The sequence below is a fragment of the Balaenoptera physalus genome (genome assembly GCF_965194825.1).
Source record: "Balaenoptera physalus genome assembly, chromosome: 2".
NCBI classification, from domain to species: Eukaryota; Metazoa; Chordata; class Mammalia; order Artiodactyla; family Balaenopteridae; genus Balaenoptera; species Balaenoptera physalus.
The window spans coordinates 87,815,508-87,841,100 of NC_138883.1; the positions used below are offsets into that span (position 1 = coordinate 87,815,508).

Here is a 25,593-nt window from a genome sequence, read left to right on the forward strand (position 1 = left end):
CCAGGCAAGGTACCGCCCTGCTAACTTCCTCGCACTTACATTTCCTTCCCAGGGCCCAGGATTGGGTGCCTTCCCTCTGCCGCTTCCTCTCTCCCCACCCCACTAGCCCACAGGACCTCCCCGGGGCGTGGAGTACAGGACGCTCCGCCTCGCCCGCCGCATTCCGCGCCCCCTTCCGGCCCGCGCGCACGTCGCCCCAGCAGCCGCCAGAAGGGGCGGGGCCTGGGCCCTGGCTTTCAGTCAGCCAAGGTCCCAGCGTGCCCTGCGCCGGCCAACGAGAGCAGATCCAGTGAGTCACCTCCGCCGTGCTAACTCTTTGCTCGCTCTCTACTCGCACACGCTTACACCCGGCTCGAGATGGCGGCGGCAGCGGCGGGGGACTCCGACTCCTGGGGTGAGGAGAAGTTCCGGGGGCAGGGCCCGGGCCGGCGCTGGCCCCACGCCCAGGCAGGCATTAACGTGGCTCGCTCTCTTTCGTAGACGCGGACACGTTCTCCGTGGAAGACCCGGTGCGGAAGGTGGGGGGCGGCGGCACCGCCGGCGGGGACCGCTGGGAAGGCGAGGACGAGGACGAGGACGTCAAGGTGGGTGCGGGCCGGGGCTCCGAGCAGTGTTGGAGCGGGCTGGCGCCGTCGCGGGCAGAGTTGCCCGCCGACGGGCGGGCGGACGGACTGTGGGCCCAGGGGCGCCGCCCGGGCCTGCGGGCCGTGGGTCTAGGCGGGAGCGTAGGGCCTGGCGGTGACCTGTTCCCCTCCTTTCGCCGGCCATATGGGCCGGAGGCGGGCAGCGTGGTCTGTTGAACTTCCCTGGCGAGTCGCCGGCCCCAGCCCTAGCCTTAGCCCTGGGCCCAGCCCTTCTTTGAAGGTCTGCTCTCCGGCCTGGAACCCACCCGCCAACTGGGGACGGGAGGTGACAGCAGGGACTGGACCGGCCCACGTGCAAACTTCGCGGTCCGGAGTTGCTCGCGGGGATGAGACTGGGAAGCTGAGAATGGAGCCCCTGGCTTATCCCATATGGAAAGTCTTGCAACCCACCTGCCCTTTCAAGCTCAGGTCTCCCCGGGGCCAATAACTCATTTATATCCCTGAAGGCCCATTTGTAGAGTTTGTTTGAGGTGTTGAATGAGTGAAATATTGTGGTTTAATTTCAGCCACTTCCCCCCCCCCCCCCACACAAATGCAGTAATTTTTAGCCTCCCTTCTTGCATCCTGTGGTAAAAGGATGAACTGAGTACTGAGATAGCTAGCAATTAGTTATGAGAAACCTGGGTAGTCCACACAGCGACCTATTATTCATCTACACACGAACGCGTAAGGGAATAGTGAAGATTTGGTGGTTGGAGAAGACGAGGGAGTCAGTGTTTTGTGTTTTTTTGGTGGTTGTTTGTTTTTCCTATGCCTTGTAGATTTGAACCCGATTTACCATCTTCGTTTGTTTTTGAGAACTCCTGGGGGCTTTAGATGCAGCTTCAGATGACATTATGCCTACTGCATTCGTTTTTGTTTTTCAGGTAGCTACAAAAGTCTCAAGCACAGAATGTTAAGACTCTTATTAACAGAGTTCTCAAAATCTTTTTATTTTTGTGAAGATAAAGTTTAGTATGAGTTGGAAAATGGTTTTTTATGGTTTCGATTCATTTAGTGAATGTTTTACTCTTCTAACTTCTACCCTTCAGCTCATGCTAACAACCCTACAAATCCTTCTGCTTGGGTTGAAAAAAATTTAAGCTAGGTAATCACTCTGAATTTTGTGTTAATACTGCTTTTGTTACATTTTACCCATTTTACCTGAGTCTGATGAGGTGGATGTCCAATTCATTGAACAGCCTGAGGTTCAGGGATGACCTGAGCTTTGCAAATCTTGGGGTTAATAAATGAGCAATACTATTGTGAAGATACTTAAATGCTTCATTTAAATGTTGTATAGACATGGGAATGGATTGTGTTATCAGCCTCATTGCAAGATATTAGTTACCTCCCTACATTGTAGCAGATTTTCTGTTTTGAGCCTTTAGTTCAGATTTGTCCTTTCACTTTTTCTGTGCAGAGTGGATGTAGGAGTTAAGACATCTGTTATGAAAATTGGGAATAAGTGAGAAGAAACGACTAGAGAAATCAGAAAAGAATTACCAGAAAATGAAGTTTGAATGAAGTAGTCTAGACTGATATCATGAAGAAGCCTGACTGAAACTATTGTATCTAAATGGTGTCAATCCTGATAAATATAATTCTTACCACTTGGAACTAATATTGGAGATTTATAAGTTGTAAATCTTATTTACAAAAAGGTAAATCTTATGTATCCTAAAGGTCATCTCGCCTCTTTGCACTCTTTTAGTGCAGAATTTCTTTCTTTTATACAAGTAGCTTATTTCTTTTACATAAACTTTGAAGTTGATATTGGAGTAGAAAACTGAACTTGTCCATTTTATTTCCATGTTGAAATGCTGGTTTATTTCTGTTCAGTTTCTCCAAGATTTCCAAGATAAGGTGTTCATGGAGTAGTCTGATTCCTAGTAGTTTGGAATAGACAGACCTGGATCTATATTTTTGCCTTGACATTTTCTGTTTGTGGTCATGAACCAGTTTTTTAATCCTTTTTTTTTCTCTTCCATTTCCCAATCTTGTCATTACAGAAGCTACCTCAGAGGATTATTTTGCACTTTAAATGAGATAATATGTCAGGCATTAAGCAGAGTTGCCTGGCACTTGGTAGGCACTCAGTAAATGTTAATTCTCTCTCTCTGCAAGAGAGAATATTTTTCTGGCTAATGGAAAATATCTTTAGGCTGTTTAGATCGAGTAGCTGGGGTTATTTTTGTGCCACATTTTTTTGTGCTTTCTTAAGCTCAGTAGGAGTAAGTTCTCTCCACGGTGGCTGTTTACTGTGAATTTTTTGTTTTGAACTGAATGACCATGGTTATCAAGCAAGTTTTTGCTTGCTCAGAGGTTACCAGTCTAGAGTTGAAATTTGTCACTTTGAATGGTAGTGAGTACAGGTTTTCCCTGCTATCCGAAAGTAGAGCATTCCTATGAAACCTTCCCTAAGCTGAAAGAAGCAATTGCCTTAGGACACATCTTGCTAACAAATGCACAAGATGAATCAAGGTAAAGCACAGATGCTCGCAGACACAGTTCAAAGCTATGACAGCTTGATGCTGAGATGCTGAGCAGCTTGGTGGAGAAGGAGCTTGGCCTTGGCGGTGCCACTCTTGCTGCTTGGGTGCACGCTGCCTCTATAATGGCTCAGTGCAAAAACAAATGCTATTTTCACTTGTAATAAAAGCGAAAATCCTCTTTGGATTTCTTTTACTTAGCGAGCACAGTTATTAATGAAGGTCATTCGAAAAAGCGAAGTGGCATAAAGTGAACTTTAAAAAGTGAGGGATACCTATAATACCAAATTTCTGATTTCTAATGTTTTAGCGTTTAATCCTTTTGTAAGGAGATGCTAACAAGGTTTAGTTTCCATGAGAGCGAATAATCATAGTCCTTAAATAATACAGTATGTGAATTTTTGAAAAGTCCTTCAAAAGTAAGGTATGTAGAAACAGTAAGTTCTTCAGTTTATGTCAGCATCTAGTGTTTAACCTTTAAGAGTATAGGTTTAATGTCATTTGTAGTGTCCTGAGAAATGAAAGGAAAACTGAGGTCTTCGTTACAGTAACTTGCTTCAGTAGTTTACTGTCTTTCAGTAGATAGAGCATTTTGCTGCCCTTGACTTTTCAAATAGCTATCTGAAAGTGGCAGTGCATTTAGGTGAAACTGTAGAATTTTTAATATTCATGGGGGTGGGGGAGTCTATGCTTCTTCCCAGTGAAAAGGTGAGAACTAGGGAGCGTACTTTCATGTCACATTAGCTTTATATTCCCTTTCTGTACTATTCTGATGTTATGCAGAGGCAGTGGGAGGAATTGTTTGCTTGGCATATATCTCTGGACTCCTTCCCCATTGCTGGAATGGTGTGTAGGCTGTGTTGATTAAGAAGGCACAGACTTCCCTGGTGGTGCAGTGGTTAAGAGTCCGCCTGCCAGTGCAAGGGACACGGGTTCGATCCTGGTCCGGGAAGATCCCACATGCTGCGGAGCAACTAAGCTCGTGTGCCACAACTACTGAGCCTGCTCTCTAGAGCCCACGTGCCACAACTACTGAAGCCTGTGCGCCTAGAGCCCGTGCACTGCAACAAAGAGTAGCCCCCGCTTGCCACAACGAGAGAAAAGCCCATGCGCAGTAGTGAAGACCCAACGCAGCCAAATAGATACATGGAAAAAAAGAAAGAAAGAAGGCAGTGAGTACCTACCCACTGCAAGCTGGAACAATACAACTTTTACTCCATTTTACTAGTATCCCATCATTTCAGTAAAACAGATTAGAAGCTAGATTTATTCAGAGTGTGTAGAGTTTGTTTTGAGAAAACTTATGGCTTTGATCAAGCATCTCAGACATTTGCTTCTGTAATGTTATTACAGAATTTCTTTAAAAGATCCTAGAGAGCTGACTTAGTTGAAAACTGCCTGCCTCATTGTGCCCATTCAACTGTCTGTTAGGATCCTATCCTGGTTAATAGTTTAAATCTACCAGAGTAAGGACATTTTTAAGCGTTGGAAACATTACTTCTGAAGTAGGGGATCTGTATTTCAAAGAAATTGGAGATTGCTGGGAAGTTCTCAGAAGGTGGCATTTTGCTAGGAAATGGGTATCTGGAAGTGTGTGTGTGTAACTTATGAGAAGTTCTAAACACATACAGAAGTGGAAAGAAAAGTTTAATAAACCCGTGACCAGGGACTTCCCTGGTGGTCCAGTGGTAGAGAATCTGCCTTCCAATGCAGGGGACACAGGTTCGATCCCTGGTCAGGGCACTAAGATCCCACATGCCACGGGGCAACTAAGCCTGCGTGCCGCAACTACTGAGCCCACACGCCTCAACTAGAGAGCTCATGTGCTGCAAATTACAGAGCCCACCTACTCTGGAGCCTACGCGCCACAACTAGAGAGAGAACCTGCACACCACAGCTAGAGAGAAGCCTGCGTGCCACAACTAAGACCCGACACAGCCAAAAAATAAAATAAAGAAAAATAAAATTTTAAGAAACCATGACCAATCTTTTATCTTCTATATCCCCACTTACTGCTTTCCTCCCCCAACCAGATTATTTTGAAGAAAATACCAATTATATCATTTCAATACCCTGACAGTTTTTTTTATAAACTAGTAAGTTTTTAGTTAGGAAGCATGTTTAGTTAGGACGGTTATTTTTACAATAAGGCATCCATTACCCCCTCCGGGCCCCCTACCCAGTTCGCCATAATTAAACTCGGCTACCTTGTTTCTATCGAGTAAACAACTCCTCCACTTGTGCCTCTGTATTCTCCTTTGTTTTGCAATTTGAATCTCCTTTTACCTTTTTTGTTTTGTTTTTGTTTTTTCCTTTTTAAAAGAAAAACAAAATAAATGACATCTTAAGAATTTAAAAGGCAGAAAAAAAATACTGAAAAATGTTTACCTAATATGTTTGTCATGCTGGACCATTGAAAATAAATAAGCCACTTGTTTAGAGTTCAGTGTCTTGTTCTTGATCTAGCTTAGCCAGGAATTTAAAGTAGAATTGATAACAGTTCCAAATATGAGACAGGTCAGCATTCAGATGGAATTTAGCAGAGTGCTGAGCCACATAGTAGGGTGTTAAAAACTTAATGAATTGAATTAAGTGAAGTAGAATTTATTGAGAGAGGTACCTTGGCTTCCAGAGACCATCATAGTTTTGAGGTGATGAAAGAATATTTGGGCTTCTTTTAAAAACTAAACTTTCCTGGCAGGTCTAGCCATGGCAGGAGCTGACTACAGAGTTCTGAGGCTTCTCAGAGCAGGTTGGTACAGCTTACAGAACACCAGTAAATGACTCTTACTGCAAGAGATTATGCTTTATCTAAACCAAACTAAAGAAAGGGGGAGGAGTATATGTTAGTTAATGGGCTATTGCTATGGGACAGAAGAAATTTACTGCTCATTTGAAGCTACTTCTATTTGACGATCTATAAATATATCTTGCTTAAGTTGGAAAACATTTTCAGCCCTAAATGTGTTCTCTCATTGCATGTGACATTCTGTAGTTGTACATTATAAAAATGACAGACTGGCCAACTATTGGCTGCATTATTAAGAATAAAAAGAAAGCAGGGTTTAAATTTTTTATGTTATGTTTTCAATTCTTAGTCATATTTGATTGGGAAGCAGGTTTTAAACTTGAAAAGCAGCCATCTCTCAGAGAAGTGGCTCAAATGATGCTGGGTGTGTGTCTGTAGAACATGAGTATAGATAAGCGAGTAGTTTATCAACAGCCTCTCTTCTAAGGAAGCTGGCCATTTTAGGAGAGCAGCCTGGTTAATACTTTTGGAGATAGATTGGATATTATAGTTGGAAGAGTTATTGGCTACCAATGATAATTGGGTAAAGAATGTAACTGGATATTTATAGGTAATCTTTTGAACCAAAAACAACCATTTAGGGCTTACTAAATTATAGACTTAACTCCCTATTTTAAGTGTTCATTTTAGGTGTTTCTCTTGGAACCCTTCTTAACATTTTATCTGAATTTATTGTCAGCATTTACAAAGTCCTGACGTTTATGGAAAATTGGGCAGATGTAGACGTTCGTCTACTTTTATACATTTACTTTTATAACTAAGGATGCAAAAACTCTTAAGTTCTGGAGGAAAGCTACCTGGCCTTCTGCTTTTGGGATTGCATCTATTTGGAAGTATGGCCAGTCTCTTTTTGCTGACATCACTATGCTCCTTCTTTAGGAACTTGTTCTCAGTATAGGAATAACTTCAGGGCAGTTATTACTGTTTCAAGCAGTCTGGGGTGAGGGTGCCTTTCATGGTCCTTTTATGAACTGAGGAGCAGATGTCATGGCTGTTTCCAGGACTTATTGATAGGAACCACTGTTTTTGCTACTAAAATCCATTCTGTGGTGGAATTCTAGGTAGCCTTGTTATGCTTGCACTGATGGGACAATGTAATGACTGTCTGGAATAAGGTTTATTCTTTGATAGGGAAACCAGGGCGGGGTAGGGGTGGGGCATAGAGTTAGTGCAAATGAGATACTGAAGGAGCAGTGATATGGGTGGGGTGATGTTTTACTGGTAAAGGGAACTGAGGCACATCAGCATTGAACAAAAATGTTACTCTGTTGTGCTGTTTCTCTGTGTTGGAGTTACTGGGATGGAGCTGCTCCTTTCCAGCTATACCTCTCCCTTCTTGGCCTCCTAGTACCAGAGGCTGCTAGACTCATTTGTTAAAATTAGTGGAAATCTAGCACAGGCAATTTGAGATGAATAATTGACATAGTTGTAGCTGGGCATATCTTAGTATGTACTGTAACCCTTCTCTTTGATATGGGGTTCCTTGAAATTCCAGGGGACCTCATTCCAGAACTAATTGAAAGAACAGATTTTGGTGTGGAGGGACCTAGTTCCCAGACATTTATTTTATACTTCAGCACTCAGTTAAGAAGTCATGTTTAATATGACGCTTTAAAGGAACTTTGGCCTGTTCAAAACAGGTTCCTTCATTATTTTTCCATTCAGATTGTGGGATAGCTATCTCTGGGCCTTAGTGTACTTATATGTAAAGTAGGGATAACACCACCTTACTTACAGAACTTTTGTGAGGGTTAATTGTTACTATATGTAAAGTCCTTTGGGGAATTCCCTGGCTTTCCAATGGTTAGGACTCCGTGCTCTCACTGCCAAGGGCCCAGGTTCAATCCCTGGCTGGGGAACTAAAATCCCACAAGCCTCTCTGTGCAGCCAAAATTTTTTTTTTTTTTTTCTTCACATACACACACTGTATTTTATTTTTACAAGAGATAAATAGACTGACACCAAGCATTGTACATGGATGACCACAACAAAAGCAACAGTGATTGCAATTACCAAACCTGAAACACACTCATACTATGTCATAATATTGACATTCAGTCCAGTAATCCTCCACTGTAACAGCTCCTTTACTTTGCAGTGAAAATTGATTTGTATATTCTTTGCCTCTGAGTCCTTGTGGGATTTTTTTTTTTTAAATTCAGACAGAAAGTCACAAAAATTGTACTCATCCTCATCAGTTCACTCAGTCCCATGTAATTAAATTTTTTTTTTCATCTTGATCTTTTGTTAGCACTTTTTTGAGTTCATCAGTTTTTCATTAGAGTTCTGAAAATGCTTATTCTCAGTTCAGCAGTACAGTCAGTTACCAGAAACCTGTACTTGTCAGAGTCTTTTCCATGAATTTCTTGAAGATGAAACCCTTTTATAGGAACATATTTGCAAAAGCATCAGAGTACACCCAGAACTGTCTGTAAATGACAAAAGACTTAAAAATGACCACAGTTAAAGATTTGATGAAAGTTCATAATAATGCAGTTGACAAGAAAATTGGTTATTTCTGAGATATACATTTTAAAGTAATAACTAGGATTATGACTTATAACATTATACCAGAACATATAAGATTTTTAGAAATTTCATGTAATGTCTGAAACATTTATATTAACATATTTCCATACATATTTCCATACAAATACAAATATAAGATTTTTAGAAATTGCATGTAATGTCTGAAACATTTATATTAACATATTTCCATACAAATAACCCAATGAAAGTTTAGTATTAGTTGTTTTGTTTGTTTGTTTTTTCATACTACAGGTTCTTATTAGGCATCAATTTTATACACATCAGTGTATACATGTCAATCCCAATCGCCCAATTCAGCACACCACCATCCCCACCCCACCGCAGTTTTCCCCCCTTGGTGTCCATTCTCTATATCTGTGTCTCAACTTCTGCCCTGCAAACCGGCTCATCTGTACCATTTTTCTAGGTTCCACATACATGCATTAATATACGATATTTGTTTTTCTCTTTCTGACTTACTTCACTCTGTATGACAGTCTCTAGATCCGTCCACTTCTCAACAAATGACTCAATTTCGTTCCTTTTTATGGCTGAGTAATATTCCATTGTATATATGTACCACAACTTCTTTATCCATTCGTCTGTTGATGGGCATTTAGGTTGCTTCCATGACCTGGCTATTGTAAATAGTGCTGCAATGAACATTCGGGTGCATGTGTCTTTTTGAATTACGGTTTTCTCTGGGTATATGCCCAGTAGTGGGATTGCTGGGTCATATGGTAATTCTATTTTTAGTTTTTTAAGGAACCTCCATATTGTTCTCCATAGTGGCTGTATCAATTTACATTCCCACCAACAGTGCAAGAGGGTTCCCTTTTCTCCACACCCTCTCCAGCATTTGTTGTTTGTAGATTTTCTGATGATGCCCATTCTAACAGGAGTGAGGTGATACCTCATTGTAGTTTTGATTTGCATTTCTCTAGTAATTAGTGATGTTGAGCATCTTTTCATGTGCTTCGTGGCCGTCTGTATGTCTTCTTTGGAGAAATATCTATTTAGGTCTTCTGCCCATTTTTGGATTGGGGTGTTTGTTTCTTTAATATTGAGCTGAATGAGCTGTTTATATATTTTGGAGATTAATCCTTTGTCCGTTGATTCGTTTGCAAATATTTTCTCCCATTCTGAGGGTTGTCTTTTCATCTTGTTTATGGTTTCCTTTGCTGTACAAAAGCTTTGAAGTTTCATTAGGTCCCATTTGTTTATTTTTGTTTTTATTTCCATTACTCTAGGAGGTGGATCAAAAAAGATCTTGCTGTGATTTATGCCAAAGAGTGTTCTTCCTATGTTTTCCTCTAAGAGTTTTATAGTGTCCAGTCTTATATTTAGGTCTCTAATCCATTTTGAGTTTATTTTTGTGTATGGTGTTAGGGAGTATTCTAATTTCATTCTTTTCCATGTAGCTGTCCAGTTTTCCCAGCACCACTTATTGAAGAGACTGTCTTTTCTCCATTGTATATCTTTGCCTCCTTTGTCATAGATTAGTTGACCATAGGTGCGTGGGTTAATCTCTGGGCTTTTTATCTTGTTCCATTGATCTATGTTTCTGTTTTTGTGCCAGTACCATATTGTCTTGATTACTGTAGCTTTGTAGTATAGTCTGAAGTCAGGGAGTCTGATTCCTCCAGCTCCATTTTTTTCCCTCAAGACTGCTTTGGCTATTCGGGGTCTTTTGTGACTCCATACAAGTTTTAAGATGATTTGTTCTAGCTCTGTAAAAAATGCCATTGGTAATTTGATAGGATTGCATTGAATCTGTAGATTGCTTTGGGTAGTATACTCATTTTCACAATGTTGAATCTTCCAATCCAAGAACATGGTATATCTCTCCATCTGTTGGTATCATCTTCAATTTCTTTCATCAGTGTCTTATAGTTTTCTGCATACAGGTCTTTTGTCTCCCTAGGTAGGTTTATTCCTAGGTATTTTATTCTTTTTATTCTAAAAAGTAAAAATAAAACATAAAGTACGTTGCACAGTGCTTGGTGCAAAGTCAGCCCTCAGTAAATGCTATCTATTGTTATTATTATCATCATCACTGTTATTAGTAGGGAGTTATAAATAAACATCCCCTGGAAGTAAGCAGATGGTCCTTTTATCTGAAGCACCATCTAGGCAGCACATCACTCACAGACCCAGCTTTCCTGTGTTCTGTGAAGAATAAAATGACAAAAAACTCCTGGTAGTAGTTAACTTTTATACTTAGCTCTCTGGTTCCTTTTGTACTATGGTGTATTGATACAAGCACTTAAGCAAACCAGCAGGGTAATATAAACATTTGCTGTCTAATTTCTAATCTAGTGTCTTAGATGTTCAAACGATGACTAGCTGGTTTGCTTTCATTCTGTTTGTTAACTATGAACTAAGGGTTAAATTGCGAAGGTAAAGTTGTTATAAAAATGCTTTTGTACAAAGTTCTTCCCACTGCTTGCAGACCCCATGGCAGCCTTAATCAGGATTTTTTATTTCTTTGGATTTACAGATTTTTATTAAGAATCAAGGCTTGGTTAGTTTATATACCTAGACTGATTCAGATTTATGACCTGTCTTGTTAAAAACCAGAAGCTTGATGTCATAGTTATGGCACATTAGTCAGCCTTTGCATCTTCCAGTAGCGTCAGGGCCTCCTGCTTTGCACCTGCCATGCTGTGGCTCAGCTTCCAGTGACGTGTCCTGGTGTGCCTGGCGGTTGTTGAGACAGTGGTCAGGCTACCTATAGATTAAAGCCTATTTAAACAAAGGGCTGTGTCTTTCTCTATTAAACTTAAACCTTCTAACTTCTGTGGAGCCTTTAGAAGATTGTTTGATAATTGGTTTATATTTAGCCCAGTGACTGTGCTGGCCATAGAAAAGACAGTATAGATCCACCTTAAAGTGCCTCACCCAATTTAGGGAGTGGGTTCCATGAAGCTGTTGATCAGCTCTTGACTTTTCTAATACTGGGATTAACTTTTTTTTAATTTAATTTTTTAAAATTGAAATATAGTTGATTTATAGTGTTGGGCTTAAATTTTTATAAAGATTTAATTCATTAACCAGGGTTGTGTTGTATGGAATATTGCTTGAAATAATCAAGCCATTAGCTAGAATGTTGGATGCTTTTACATTTGGGGAAGTAAGAAGTATAAAGACTGCTCAATTTTTCATTTAAAACAACTGTGAATTATTTAAGAGAGGCTGTTAGTTTTGGCTTGGTTGTCCTGTGTTTTAATTGTTAATGGAGAAGCTTTTTTGTGGAGTTAGACAAGTTGATATAAGAGTTCATATGGAAAAACAAATGTGCAAGAATGGCCAGGAAAACAGTAAAAAAACCCTGAAAACCTGCAAGGGGTGACTAGCCCCAGCTTACATATGATAAAGCCTCTAATCAAAACAGTAGGTACTGGTACGTGAAGAGACAACAGACCAGTGGGTAGAATAGAAAACAGAAATAGACCAGGTACCTAAGAAAATTTAGTATATGGTAAATCACAGGGCAAAGATGGACTTTTTTTAAAATTGAGATATAGCTGATTTACAATATTATAAGTTTCAGGTGTACAACATAGTGGTTCACAATTTTTAGAGATTATACTCCATTTATAGTTAGAAAATATTGGAAAGGTGGACTTTTCAATAGATGGTGCTGTGACAGTGGGTAACCATTTGGAAAAAGTTAAAATTAGATCCATACTTGACACCATACAAAAGAAAAACCTCCAGTGGATCAGAGATCTAAATGAAAAAACAATGAAAGCATACATGTTCTAGAAGAAAATTCCTTGCTTTAAGAAAAGACTTTCTGGGCTTCCCTGGTGGCGTAGTGGTTAAGAATCCACCTGCCAATGAAGGGGACACAGGTTCGAGCCCTGGTCCGGGAAGATCCCACATGCCGCGGAGCAACTAAGGCTGTGCGCCACAACTACCGAGCCTGCGCTCTAGAGCCCGCGAGCCACAACTACTGAAGCCCGCGCGGCTAGAGCCCGTGCTCCGCAACAAGACAAGCCACCGCAGTGAGAAGCCTGCATACCTCAATGTAGAGTAGCCCCCGCTCGCCGCAACTAGAGAAAGCCCGCGTGCAGCAACGAAGACCTAACACAGCCAAAAATAAATAAATAAAATAAACAAATTAAAAAAAAAAAAGAAAAGACTTTCTAATTGACTTGGAATCCAGAGGGAATAAAAGAAAAGATTAAATTTTACTGCATAAATGTGGTGGGGTACATAGCACTTAATGGGGAAAACACTAGAGGCATTTCCATTAAGAGAAGAACAAAGCAATGATGCCCATTTTCTCTGCCACTGTTCATTAACACTGTACTAGAGGTTTTGCCAGTGCAGTTAGAGAAATCAACTGTGGAGGCACACGAATTGGTAAAGAAGGAATAAAGCTATCTCTTGTTTGCAGATGATATGGTAGTATACCTGGGAAAACCCTAGAGAATCAATGATGGAACTAACTTAAGTGAAATGAATTTAGTAAGGTAGCAAGATATAAAATTAACATAAAAAAACCAATAGGTTTTCTATACTAAAATAGTAACTGGTTAGAGGACATAAAAGGAAAAAAAAACCTATTTACAATGGCAACAGAGATGATGAAATACTTAGGAATAAACCTAAAGAGAAATGCGCAAAACCTCTAAGAGAAACTTTAAAACACTTCTTGAAAGATACAGAGGTAGCCTTGAACAGATGGAAAGATAGCCCTTTTTCTTGGCTAGGGCAGTTCAACATTATAAGATGTCAGTTCTCCCAAAATTAATTTAGAAATTTAATGCAACACCAAAAAAAACCCCAACAAACTTGTTTCTGTGGAGTTAGACAAGCTGATAATAAAGATCACATGGAAAAGTAAACATGCAAGAATTATTAATGGAGGTCCTTTTCTTTAGGATAACTGGGATGATGATGATGATGATGAAAAAAAAGAAGAAGCAGAAGTAAAACCAGGTGAGCCATTGGGGTTCTTCCATTTTTGGTTTTATATCTTAGTGAATATCTGATGCTTATGTTAAGACAAATGAGAAAATGCCTACAAAATCGGAAATTTTGGTTATTTTTAGAAACCAAACATCCTTCCATTCCCACTTCATTCTCTTCTCCCTGTATCTCTTCTCTCTCCTCAAAACATAATCAGATTAGATACCTGCCACATTTCTGTTTGAGTGTTTTTGTTAAAGGAGAGAGTAAAAGATAAGGCATCATAGTTGAATGATCTAAGTCCTGCCTAAAGGACTGTAGGGAAATAAGAAGGGAGATGTTTGGATCTTAGGGGTCAAATTAGAGAGGAGAAGGGAAGAGTCCCAGAACTTTCCTATTCTTATTTGCCAGGAAATCACCATACGAAATTGGAGCTGGGTGAGGTTTGGTCTCTTGAAGTATATAAGTATCATGTCTGTCTCATTCATAAACTGGCAAGTATTCAAGATAACTGTGATTAAAACATTACTTTCAGAAGTAAAAATTTCAGAAAAGAAAAAAACAGCAGAGAAGATAAAAGAGAAAGAACGGCAGCAGAAGAAAAGGCAAGAAGAAATTAAAAAGAGGGTAAGTACTATTTATTTTCTAAAATACAGAATTCTCACATCAGTAGTGGTGCAGCATCTTAACAGGCAGTATTACCTAATATTACCTAATAGTAAGTACTATTTATTTTCTAAAATATAGAATTCTCACATCAGTAGCGGTGCAGTATCTTAATAGGCAATATTACCTAATCATTTGAAGGGCTTTGTAAGGACTATAAATGGATACCGTCAGATAAGATGATCCCAAACAAACTGAATTTGTAGTTTTTGCAAAAACCAAACCCAGAAGCTTTATGTATTAGAATGCCTTTTTAAGTTTTCACAGACATTTGGGAACATGACTGTGTGTGACCATAATCAGTGATTTTTGTCAGTGCCTGCAGTTCTCTCTAGCTGTGATTAGTCTTTTTTTTTTGCAGTGTACATTTTGAGTGAATACAGAAAGTGTCCATTTCTCTGCCATGTGCTATATAAATGTTTTTGTTCTTGATTATTTGGAGCAAGATCAGGAATTTTGTGTTAATTTACTTGCTTTTTGAATAGAAAACACATTTACATGATTCAAAAATCAGAATGGTATTAAGAAGCACTCCCAACTCTTCACTCATTTGTCCTGTTTCTCTCCCTCTATCCCATAAGTAAATATTGGTTTATGATGTCTCCAAGGTGACTTTGTACATTTGTATACAACTGTATAGTCATATTCCTCCCAATTTTTATAGTTTTCACCTTGCTTTATTTAATATATCATGGAAATCTTGCCATAGATCATGGCGAGCTTTCTTATTTTATTTTTAACCTGGGCCCCTGCAGTGAAAATGCCCAGTCCTAACCACTGGACCACCAGGGAATTCCCTTGACTTTTCATTAAGAAAAATTTCAAGCAAATAGCATGATGGATAATCATACAAATTACCTAAATTTAACAGTTGTTAATATTTTACCATACTTCATCTGTTCTTTTTTTTGCTAAAATATAATCAAATAAATAACAAACATTATGCATTTTACCTTTAAATACTTCAGTATACATCTCTGAAAAAGCAAGAATGTTTCTCACGTGATTACTTTCCTAATGTAATGAACAATAATTTTTTAACATCATCTAATACTCAGTTTATATACATTTCTTTAATTGTCCCAAAATGTTTTTACATATGGTTTGTTCAGACAAGGACCTTGCATTTACTTTGTTGTTAATGTATCCTAAGTCTCTTAGAGTGTATGTCTTTCTCTTTAAAATGACATTGACTTATTGAAGAGAGTAGGGCAGTTGTCTTGTAGAACACCCCACCTTCTAGATTTGTCTTATTGCTTCCTTGTAGTTACAATTTCCTGTAACTTGGCGGTGAAGTCTGAAAGTTTGATTGGATTCAGATTAAACATTTTTGGTTGGAATACTTCAGAGGTAATGCTGTATGCTTCATATTGCATCACACACATCAGGAGTCATGTAATGTCTGTCCTATTATTAGTGATGCTAAAATTGATTACTGGGTTAAGTTGGTGACAGTCTGATCCTTCTGTTGTAAAATTAATTACATATTTCTTCTTACAGGTAAGCCAGTTTCACATCAACTTGTCACCCAGTAGTTTTAGTGTCATTGATGATCATTGCCTAATTATTTCTTAAGGGATTGCAGAATGGTGGTTTTTCATTCTATGACTTTTCTTCCATTTTTTTATTGGCTGGCTTTTTTTTCTTTTTTGCTATTTGGTTACTTTGGATATGGTTTGTATTAGAAAATGTAAAAGCTTCTTTTCTTTTAATTGCCAATTTTCAGAGTAAGGAGGGGGTATAATAACTTTAAGTGGTGAAAAATGAGGGATTTTGTGGGGTTTTTTTTTTTTTTTTAAGGAAAGAGAGAGGATGCTTTCACTCTCCCTTATTTTTATTTTTATTTATTTATTTTATTTATTTATTTATTTATTTTTGGCTGTGTTGGGTCTTCGTTTCTGTGCGAGGGCTTTCTCTAGTTGCGGCAAGCGGGGGCCACTCTTCATCGCGGTGCGCGGGCCTCTCACTATCGCGGCCTCTCTTGTTGCGGAGCACAGGCTCCAGACGCGCAGGCTCAGTAGCTGTGGCTCACAGGGCCTAGTTGCTCCGCGCGCGGCATGTGGGATCTTCCCAGACCAGGGCCCGAACCCGTGTCCCCTGCATTGGCAGGCAGATTCTCAACCACTGCGCCACCAAGGAAGCCCGATTTTGTGGGTTTTAATTTTTTCTTTTTGAGTAAATTTATGGACTTACAGGTTTTTATACATTTCATTCAGATACAGTGATTATTATTATTATTATTATTATTAATTTATTTATTTATGGTTGTGTTGGGTCTTCGTTTCTGTGCGAGGGCTTTCTCCAGTTGCGGCAAGCGGGGGCCACTCTTCATCGCGGGGCGTGGGCCTTCTCACTATCGTGGCCTCTCTCACTATCGCGGCCTCTCTCGTTGTGGAGCACAGGCTCCAGACGCGCAGGCTTAGTAATTATGGCGTGCAGTCTCAGTAATTATGGCTCACGGGCCCAGTTGCTCCACGGCATGTGGGATCTTCCCAGACCAGGGCTCGAACCCGTGTCCCCTGCATTGGCAGGCAGAGTTTCAACCACTGCGCCACCAGGGAAGCCCACAGCGATTATTTTTGATGCTGAAATTGTTCCAACATTGGACAGTAGGGGTCCCTCTAAGCTGTTCCTATCTTCATCCTTTTGACAGAACTCCATTAGTCTTTGAAAGGTTCCTTGTTTTCTGGCACAATAAGTAATGCCTGGGGCTTCCCTGGTGGCACAGTGGTTAAGAATCCGCCTGCCAATGCAGGGGACACGGGTTCGATTCCTGGTCTGGGGAGATCCCACATGCTGCAGAGCAACTAAGCCCATGTGCCACAACTACTGAGCCTGCGCTCTAGAGCCCATAAGCCACAACTACTGAAGCCCGCACACGTAGAGCCCGTGCTCCGCAACAAGAGAAGCCACCGCAATGAGAGCCCGCGCACTGCAACGAAGAGTAGCCCCCGCTCACCGCAACTAGAGAAAGCCTGCGTGCAGCAACAAAGACCCAGTGCAGCCAAAAATAAATAAAAATTAAAAGAAAAAAATGTAATGCCCAGCTTATCTGGTAAACTCCCTTAGGCCTGGAATCAGCTACTAAAATTCCTTTTTAGTAGCAAATTGTCATGGCCAACAGTATGTGAGAATGTCTGTTTCCCCCAATTCAGGAACATTTTAGATTCTTTTTAATAATTTGTGTATCTAAAAATACCTACATGTGTGTTTTTAAATTAATTAATTAATTATTGGCTGCGTTGGGTCTTTGTTGCTGCGTGAGGGCTTTCTCTAGTTGCAGCGAGCGGGGGCTACTCGTCATTGCAGTGTGCGAGCTTCTCATTGTGGTGGCTTCTCTTGTTGTGGAGCATGGTCTCTAGGCACACAGGCTTCAGTAGTTGTGGCACGTGGGCTCAGTAGTTGTGGCTCGCGGGCTCTAGAGCGCAGGCTCAGTAGTTGTGGCACACGGGCTTAGTTGCAGCGAGCAGGGGCTAGTCGTCATTGCAGTGTGCGAGCTTCTCATTGTGGTGGCTTCTGTTGTTGTGGAGCATGATCTCTAGGCACACAGGCTTCAGTAGTTGTGGCACGTGGGCTCAGTAGTTGTGGCTCGCGGGCTCTAGAGCGCAGGCTCAGTAGTTGTGGCACACGGGCTTAGTTGCTCTGCAGCATGTGGGATCTTGCCAGACCAGGGATCGAACCCGTGTCTCCTGCACTGGCAGGTGGATTCTTAACCACTGCACCACCAGGGAAGTCCCTACATGTGTATTTATATGATCAGAACAAGCAATGGATTCTTACAGCTCAGTCTAAGAAGTTGTATTGATTTGATCTTTCTTTTCTTGGTCATTGAAGTTAGAATTATACTTATTTTGTTGTATCTTGATATTAGTCTCCAACATAAAGAAACCTTAGTTTGAGTAAATTAATTTTATCTTAGGTCAAGTGTTGAGTTAAGATATATTCAATTTTGATGCAGGAAATACTTAATGATGTTCATGTCTACTAAAACAATTGAGATATTTCCCTTTTTCTTTTGAGAAAGTGTTCTGAGATTTCCTAACTTGGCATCATGACCTTTCTTATTTCATCTTCTCCATGAGAAATAAAATGTGGTCTATTTCAGAAGTGGACTTCTGAATCAAACTCGTCGAACTGCACAGGCATGGGTAACCATGAATGGCACAAATTCCCTTCATCTTTTTCCCACTTTGATAAATATTATCAAAGATAGCCCCTTGTAGTAACATATTTGTTGTAGAAAATTATATCACAGTATATAGAAAGGATATAAACTAAACTGTTAACTGTCATCTCAGAGAAGTGGAACAAAAAGATAAATAGGGGGGAAATGTTTTTCTGATTCTTTGAAAAAAATTTTTTTTCTGTCTACATTGTGTTGTCATATGGATGTGCCATCTACTTTATTTAACCATTCTATTGTGGAACATTTAGGTCACCTCTAAATTTATTTGATATTATGAATAATACCCCATTTGACCTCCTTTTGGTTAAATATTTGTATGCAGCTTTGGTTTCTTAAGATGAATACCTACAAGTGGAATTATTTGATTAAAGCATATAAGAATATTTTTAAGACTTGATAAATATTACCAAGTTACCGTAGAAAGGTTGTTTCAATATACAGTCTTAGCCACAGTATGTGAGAGTGCCATTTTCAACTCGTCTGCAATCTCAATTCCTTAATTTAAAAAAATTACCATAAAATAAACCCAGTCTTCAAATCTGAACTCTGTCACATGACCACCTGAGTTAACCCTCTGTTACCATGGGCAGGTTGCTTACCCTCTCTGTGCCTCAGGTTTTTTTCTTGTAAAATTGGGATAAGAGTATCTAAAAGAATGCCTGAAATACAGTAAACACTTTGTAAGTGTTTGCTATTATTTATATGTGTCTAGAAAAAAAATTCATACAATACAGAAATGTTCTGAGTCCATTATAATCCCAGCCCTTTTAAAACTTCATTGCTGTCTCATTTTAGTTAGAAGAACCTGAAGAATCTAAAGTGCTAACACCAGACGAACAATTAGCAGATAAACTGCGGCTAAAGAAATTACAGGAAGAGTCAGACCTCGAATTAGCGAAAGAAACTTTTGGTAAGTGGGGGTGTGATAACAGTGCAGTATTGAAGTTCCAAGTGAACACCGTGGAAGTCTTACTAGTTACGAAAATTCAGAAAACACCTTTTTGAAGAAACATGATACTGGCTAATTTAGATAGTAGAAAGCAGTTTTTAATCTCTTTTGTTTATATTTGAGATTTCATTACTTAAGGTAGAGTGAGATACATGTTCAGATTTTTGAATAATTTATTTTGAGTATTGTATAAAAGATGATTAAGATAAAAAGTCATTGTGGAAGCAACCTAAGTGTCCATTGACAGATGAATGGATAAAGAAGATGTGGCACATATATACAATGGAATATTACTGAACCATAAAAAGAAATGAAATTGAGTTATTTGTAGTGAGGTGGATGGACCTAGAGTCTGTCATACAGAGTGAAGTAAGTCAGAAAGAGAAAAACAAATACCGTATGCTAACACATATATATGGAATCTAAAAAAAAAAAATGGTTCTGAAGAACCTAGGGGCAGGACAGGAATAAAGACGCAGGCGTAGAGAATGGACTTGAGGACACGGGAAGGGGGAAGGGTAAGATGGGATGAAGTGAGAGAGTGGCATGGACATGTATACACTACCAAATGTAAGATAGATAGCTAGTGGGAAGCAGCTGCATAGCACAGGGAGATGAGCTCGGTGCTTTGTGACCACCTAGAGGGGTGGGATAGGGAGGGTGGGAGGGAGACGCAAGAGGGAGGAGATATGGGGATATATGTGTATGTATAGCTTATTCACTTTGTTATAGAGCAAAAACTAGCACACCATTTTGAAGCAATTATACTCCAATAAAGATGTTAAAAAAAAAAGATAAAAAGTCATTGGACCCAAATAAAGTATATTGCTGCTTTAAATGTATGTATCTGCTGGATGAAATTTGGATGAAATGTGAAGTCTGTAGCTTTGAGACTTAAATATTGAACTGACTGTAGGACTGTCCTGTTGTCTTATGTCTGGATAAGATTTAGACGATAGTATGCTGGTCCCAGTGGGGCATTCAGCTTTGGTTGTGCCTTCTTGTGCTCAGGGTCCTTTCTTTCTGTACCCCTTCTTGGCCTTCACCATGCCCTATCTTTAGAGGACTTCCATTTCTGTGTGCCATGCCTGCAGCTGTGGTTAGTGTGTACGATAAAAGATATGTTCAGGGTTCTGTAAATAGATAATAAGTTCAGAGTGTTCCAGGGGGATAGTTACATGGCACAGAGGGTAATGTAAGAAACATGGTCAGAGAAATAATTAAAATTCTCACTTCATTTAACCAAGTTTGTTGTTGTCTATTGAGTGCTTTGCAGAGTAGAATGTTGTGTTGAAACAGTTAAATAACTTTTTTTTTCAGTATTTATTTGCTTGTGCTGGGTCATAGTTGCGGCACACAGGCTCCTTAGTTGCGGCATGCAAACTCTTAGTTGCGGCATGCCTGTGGGATCTAGTTCCCTGACCAGGTATTGAACCCGGGCCCCCTGCATTGGGAGTGCAGAGTCTCAACCACTGTGCCACCAGGGAAGTCCTGAAACAGTTAAATAACTTTTAAATGAAACCTAGAGCCAAGAAGGATCTAGTTATTTTGATTTCCACCCCCCCAACCCTTCTTCTTTAAAATGGATCAAGTAGGCTGACTGTAGCGATCATTCTCCTTTTCACTGGAAGTGTGACCTTATCTCTCAGTGGGTCTTTAGCAATCTCAGGAGTTGCTATGGATGCTCCACTGGCGAGTGCTTGGCATGTCTTAACCACATGCACCTCATTACAGAGAGCACTTGGCCACGATCCTGTCTTTGTAGCATGGTAAAAGCCACCCATGTGTTTATTAAAGAGAAGGGTTTATGTGGTAATAAAATTCTAAGATGGGACACCAATTATAGATTAAAAGGCAAAAATATGTATTCATACAGTGATCATTTGGTTAATAGGATTTTAATGTGTTTCTCATACTAAAGTACTGGATCAATGTTAACAACTAATTTGCTTGATAATTGAGGAGTATACAGAAGCATAGTGTCTAATCGCCTAGAATCCTTTTAGGCCAGATTAATTTTTCTGTTGGGATTTAACACATGGTTTGCTCTTATTTAGCTTCTGTAGTTAGCTGGATACTTTCACAGAAACCATCTTCGTTTGCTTTGCTTTTTTCTTTCTCTCCCAACTTCTCTGTGGGCTGTTCTTGGACAGATGCTTTAAGAGCATCGCTTTTGTGCCAGGGACTCTTTGGCAGTCTGGTGAAGCCTTTGGGCCCCTTCTTAATATACTGTTTTTAAATGCATAAAATACACAGGATTTTACTTACAAAGGAAACCTGTTATATTGAAATAGGTATCAAAATATTGAAATAACCTGTGATACAGTAATTATGTACAGACCATTTGAATTCTGTCCAAGGATTTCAGTAGACTCAGGTTAAGAACCTCTGTTTTAGAATGAAATAACAGGGTTATTCAGGTATCTAATTAGTTTCTAAACTTTAAAAAAATCTTTGATATTTTCTGTGTCCCCTTTCTCCTACAGGTGTTATTAATACAGTTTATGGAATAGATGCTATGAACCCATCTTCAAGGGATGACTTCACAGAGTTTGGAAAGTTACTAAAAGATAAAATTACACAATACGAAAAATCACTATATTATGCCAGTTTTTTGGAAGCCTTAGTTCGAGATGTGTGTATTTCATGTAAGTAATTCTAATCTCTGGCCTCTGTGAATGGATTTAAGTAGGGGCACATCATACTTAGGAGGATGGAGATTGACTTTCGAGGGGAGGGGATGCTCTAATATATTTAAGATTTGCTTTTTAGCGGTTAGCTTGGGAGTGTTGTTCTGCAGATATACATTGAGTTTGAGCGGTTTTGTTTTTGTTTTTTGAGGGTGCCTTCTGAGTGTTTTTACAGTGGCTTCCCAAAGAGACATCTGTGCTTGTTGGCACAACAGCTAATAAAACACTAGTTTCTTATTTTATCTAATTATACATTGGAGGCGGCAGCTAGCGAAGTGTCTTTTGGGGAAAATCATACAGAATTTTAGAGCCTGAGTGAGACCACAGTGTGTGTCTGTTCATTTTATAAATGAGGAAGCCCATGACCAGATGCAAGTTGCTCAGCAGAGCTGGCACCCATTCTCTGGGTCCATGGGTTTGGCTTCATGCTCTGAGTCATATATTTCAGGGGGCAGGGGATATGGGAGTGACAACCCGGGGTGGTATAGCACTAAGGTGGGAAGGATGCCTTTGCTAGTGTTCGCTGTTTTTAAGATTGAGAAAAATAAATTCTACACAATGAGTTTTTTTTTTTTTCTTAATTAATTAATCTGGTTGCGTTGGGTCTTCATTGCTGCACGCGGGCTTTCTCTAGTTGCCTCAAGCGGGGGCTACTCTTCCTTGTGGTGCACGGGCTTCTCATTGTGGTGGTTTGTCTTGTTGCGGAGCTCAGGCTTTAGGCGCACGGGCTTCAGTAGTTGTGGCACGTGGGCTCAGTAGTTGTGGAGTATGGGCTCAGTTGCTCCACGGCATGTGGGATCTTCCCGGACCAGGGCTTGAATCTGTGTACCCTGCATTGGCAGGCAGATTCTTAACTACTGCGCCACTAGGGAAGTCCCTACACAATGAATTTTAAGTTAGGTTTTCTTTGGGAAATTATTACTAAGCTGAAGGTTCTGAATTTGATCAGTGATATACCCATAGTTGGTATTTTATTTTCCATATACTATTTTTACTGTTTTTGAAGGTGCTCTCTAACCAGACTGAACACTTTTTTGGGTAGCTAAAAACTCATGTCTGTTTCCAGCTTTATATTTTTATAAGGATGGAAGGATGCGTTGTCCACTAAACGGGCTTATTTCCTGGTGGGGCACTTAGATTTCTGAGATAACTACCATCTTCATTCTCGTTCCTATGCTAGAAAATGGAGACCCCGAGGGGTGGGGAGTTATCATCTGTAGGTTTAAGAATTGTCGTTACAGGGCTTCCCTGGTGGCGCAGTGGTTGAAAGTCTGCCTGCCGATGCGGGGGACATGGGTTCGGGCCCTGGCCTGGGAGGATCCCACATGCCGCAGAGCGGCTGGGCCCGTGGGCCACAGCTGCTGAGCCTGTGCGTCTGTAGCCTGTGCTCTGCAATAAGAGAGGCTGCGATACTGAGAGGCCCGCGCACCGCGATGAGGAGTGGTCCCCGCTTGCCGCAACTAGAGAAAGCCCTTGCACAGAAACGAAGACCCAACACAGCCAAAAATAAATAAATAAATAAATAAATTAAAAAAAAAAAAAAAGAATTGTCGTTACATATTCATTCAGATACTCCTCACTGAGCATCAAGGATGTTTATTTCCATAAGTCATGGTTATTCTCTGCGTATTTAGACCGGATAAGGAAAAATGGTAGGGAGCACTGTGAGCTATAAAGACATTTCTAGTTTCTCTCTGGTTGAGCAGTGTCATTATATAATTACAGTTTATTATAAATTTTTGTTGCTGAGTTTGCCATTTTACTTTAAACAGTTCTGATCTGTGAGCCTAGCCATAGACTGAATGATTCTCCATCGTGTTATGTTAAACAGGAGAAATTAATAGTCTTTCCAAGTTACCGAAGTTAATGATGGACAAATTAGATTTCTCATAACACTGTGGAAGAATGTATATTTTGCTTTTACTTATTCTCCAAAATGCTTAAAAATTACTGGTATTTTTTTTTTTTTTAGTGGAAATTGATGACTTGAAAAAGATTACCAATTCATTGACTGTACTTTGCAGTGAAAAACAGAAGCAAGAAAAGGTAAGAGCTAGCTGCGTGGGAAATGTGTATTACACAAGGATCAGGGTATAGGCATAATATTCTCAACAAGTGTAGTAGGAGCCTGAGAAGTCAAGCAATTCACCAATACCATTTATATTGGAATAGAACAGGAGTATGAGTGCCATTACCATCCTTTTGTTTACAGACATGTTCCATGTTTTTGTGAATTAATAATAGAAATTTCTCTGGATCAGGTGTGGGATCTCCTTTAGAGAACTAAGGTTTTTCTGGAAGCAGAGCTTTGTTGACTCTATGAGGGTTGCTGTACCATATAAGATGCCCATAGTAGATAAAATCTCATGAATTAATTCTCCTTTTATCATCTTCAGCAAAGCAAAGCCAAAAAGAAGAAGAAAGGTGTGGTTCCCGGAGGGGGATTAAAGGCTACCATGAAAGATGATCTGGCAGATTATGGTGGTTATGATGGAGGATATGTACAAGATTTTGAAGACTTCATGTGACGTTTTATCTTCTCCTGGTGTCTTCTTTCTGTTGCCCACAATCCCTTCAACATGTAGCACAACTTCCTTTCCTTTCAGTTCTGCCAAATGCTACAATCAGAAGTGCAGTATCTTTTGTGCTGGTTATTAACCCCTTGACACTTACTTAGGTGCTAATGTGCAAATGAGGGAACTTGGATCTTGCTGCCAAGGGGTTAAAATTGGGAACCTCCATTGCTACTAAATCATAGTTTAAAAAAACAGACCTAATAATGTTGTTGTTGTTGCTATCTGATTCCATAGCAGCAGTCACTAAATTGGAAACAAAGGTTGCAACATGACAAAAAATTGTGTAGTATTTACCAGCACCATTCAGTAATACAGCCTTAACCATACCTCCTTGAACTACTTCATAACTTGTCAAGAAAAGCAGTCTGCTGCAAGGGCATGTGGTGTGCACCTAGTATTAAAGTTGCTTTGTCTTTTAAAATTGAGCGTGAGGATATTAAAAATACATTGTGAAGAAGACTGCTTATCTCAGAGTGAAGATACGGCGGCTGAAAAGCACTAGTTTGATACTTAAAAATTAAATGACCAAAACCCTCCAACTTTGAAGCTGAAGAAGGTAAACCTCTCCATTATTGCATTACCAAGTTGTGGAATCTCTTGAATGCACAGACTGTCTAGTTTCTATTTATCAGACTATTCTGCTGATGGAGTGCTTCAGATGGGGGAGGGAAACTCCTTACCTATTATTTTATTTGTCTGATTGATTTAAGTGTCTGAGAAACAAATCTTTGTTCTCTGAGGCTGCAGTGGATCAGCTTTAACAGGGTTTTGGCATTTCCTTTCCTTTATAAAACGTGTTCAGCAAACTGCGCCACTTAACTACAGTTTGGTAAATTGTTATGTTAACAATTATGACATCTGCAATGTTTTATAAAGCAACTAATTTAATAAAGTCACTATTGTGAGGACTTAAATTTTGTGTTACCTCCCAAGAGATATTTTTGGAGAGTAAAGAACAAAGCTCTTGGGACTACAGTTCTCTGTATACTTATAAAGCTTAATAAGTGCTTGATGAGTAGATGTAGTTTTAAAACAAAAATGATTTGTGAGGTCCTTAATAGTGTCACCCTAGAGCAACAAAGGCATAGAGCTGCCTTCCTTTTCTTATTTATTTGGGGAAATTGGTTGTTTAGATACTAAGGCCTAATTAAGT

The 25,593-nt window shown here is 39.8% G+C and overlaps 1 protein-coding gene across 2 annotated transcripts; it reads left to right on the plus strand.

Moving 5' to 3' along the window:
* Positions 1–234: 234 nt before the first annotated feature.
* On the plus strand, positions 235–25,348 carry EIF3J (eukaryotic translation initiation factor 3 subunit J). 2 transcript variants are annotated; one of them, XM_082450166.1, is made up of 8 exons: positions 235–394; positions 481–584; positions 13,346–13,403; positions 13,912–14,000; positions 19,021–19,135; positions 21,661–21,822; positions 23,837–23,910; positions 24,261–25,348. In XM_082450166.1, the coding sequence occupies exons 1-8, from the start codon at positions 358–360 to the stop codon at positions 24,390–24,392; spliced, it is 771 nt and encodes a 256-aa protein (XP_082306292.1). In that variant the 5' UTR covers positions 235–357; the 3' UTR covers positions 24,393–25,348. The 2 variants fall into 2 exon arrangements, with proteins under 2 accessions (XP_082306292.1, XP_082306291.1); XM_082450165.1 differs by having other exon boundaries at positions 236–394; positions 13,909–14,000.
* Positions 25,349–25,593: the final 245 nt, after the last annotated feature.

What these genes read in the sequence shown, in the direction of transcription:
- EIF3J (XM_082450165.1), top strand. Translation starts at nt 358, where the DNA reads ATGGCGGCGGCAGCGGCGGGGGACTCCGACTCCTGGG. An exon ending in AGAAGCAGAAGTAAAACCAG is followed by an intron (nt 13,404 to 13,908) that starts GTGAGCCATTGG and finishes CATTACTTTCAG; the next exon opens with AAGTAAAAATTTCAGAAAAG. An exon ending in AAAAACAGAAGCAAGAAAAG is followed by an intron (nt 23,911 to 24,260) that starts GTAAGAGCTAGC and finishes TATCATCTTCAG; the next exon opens with CAAAGCAAAGCCAAAAAGAA.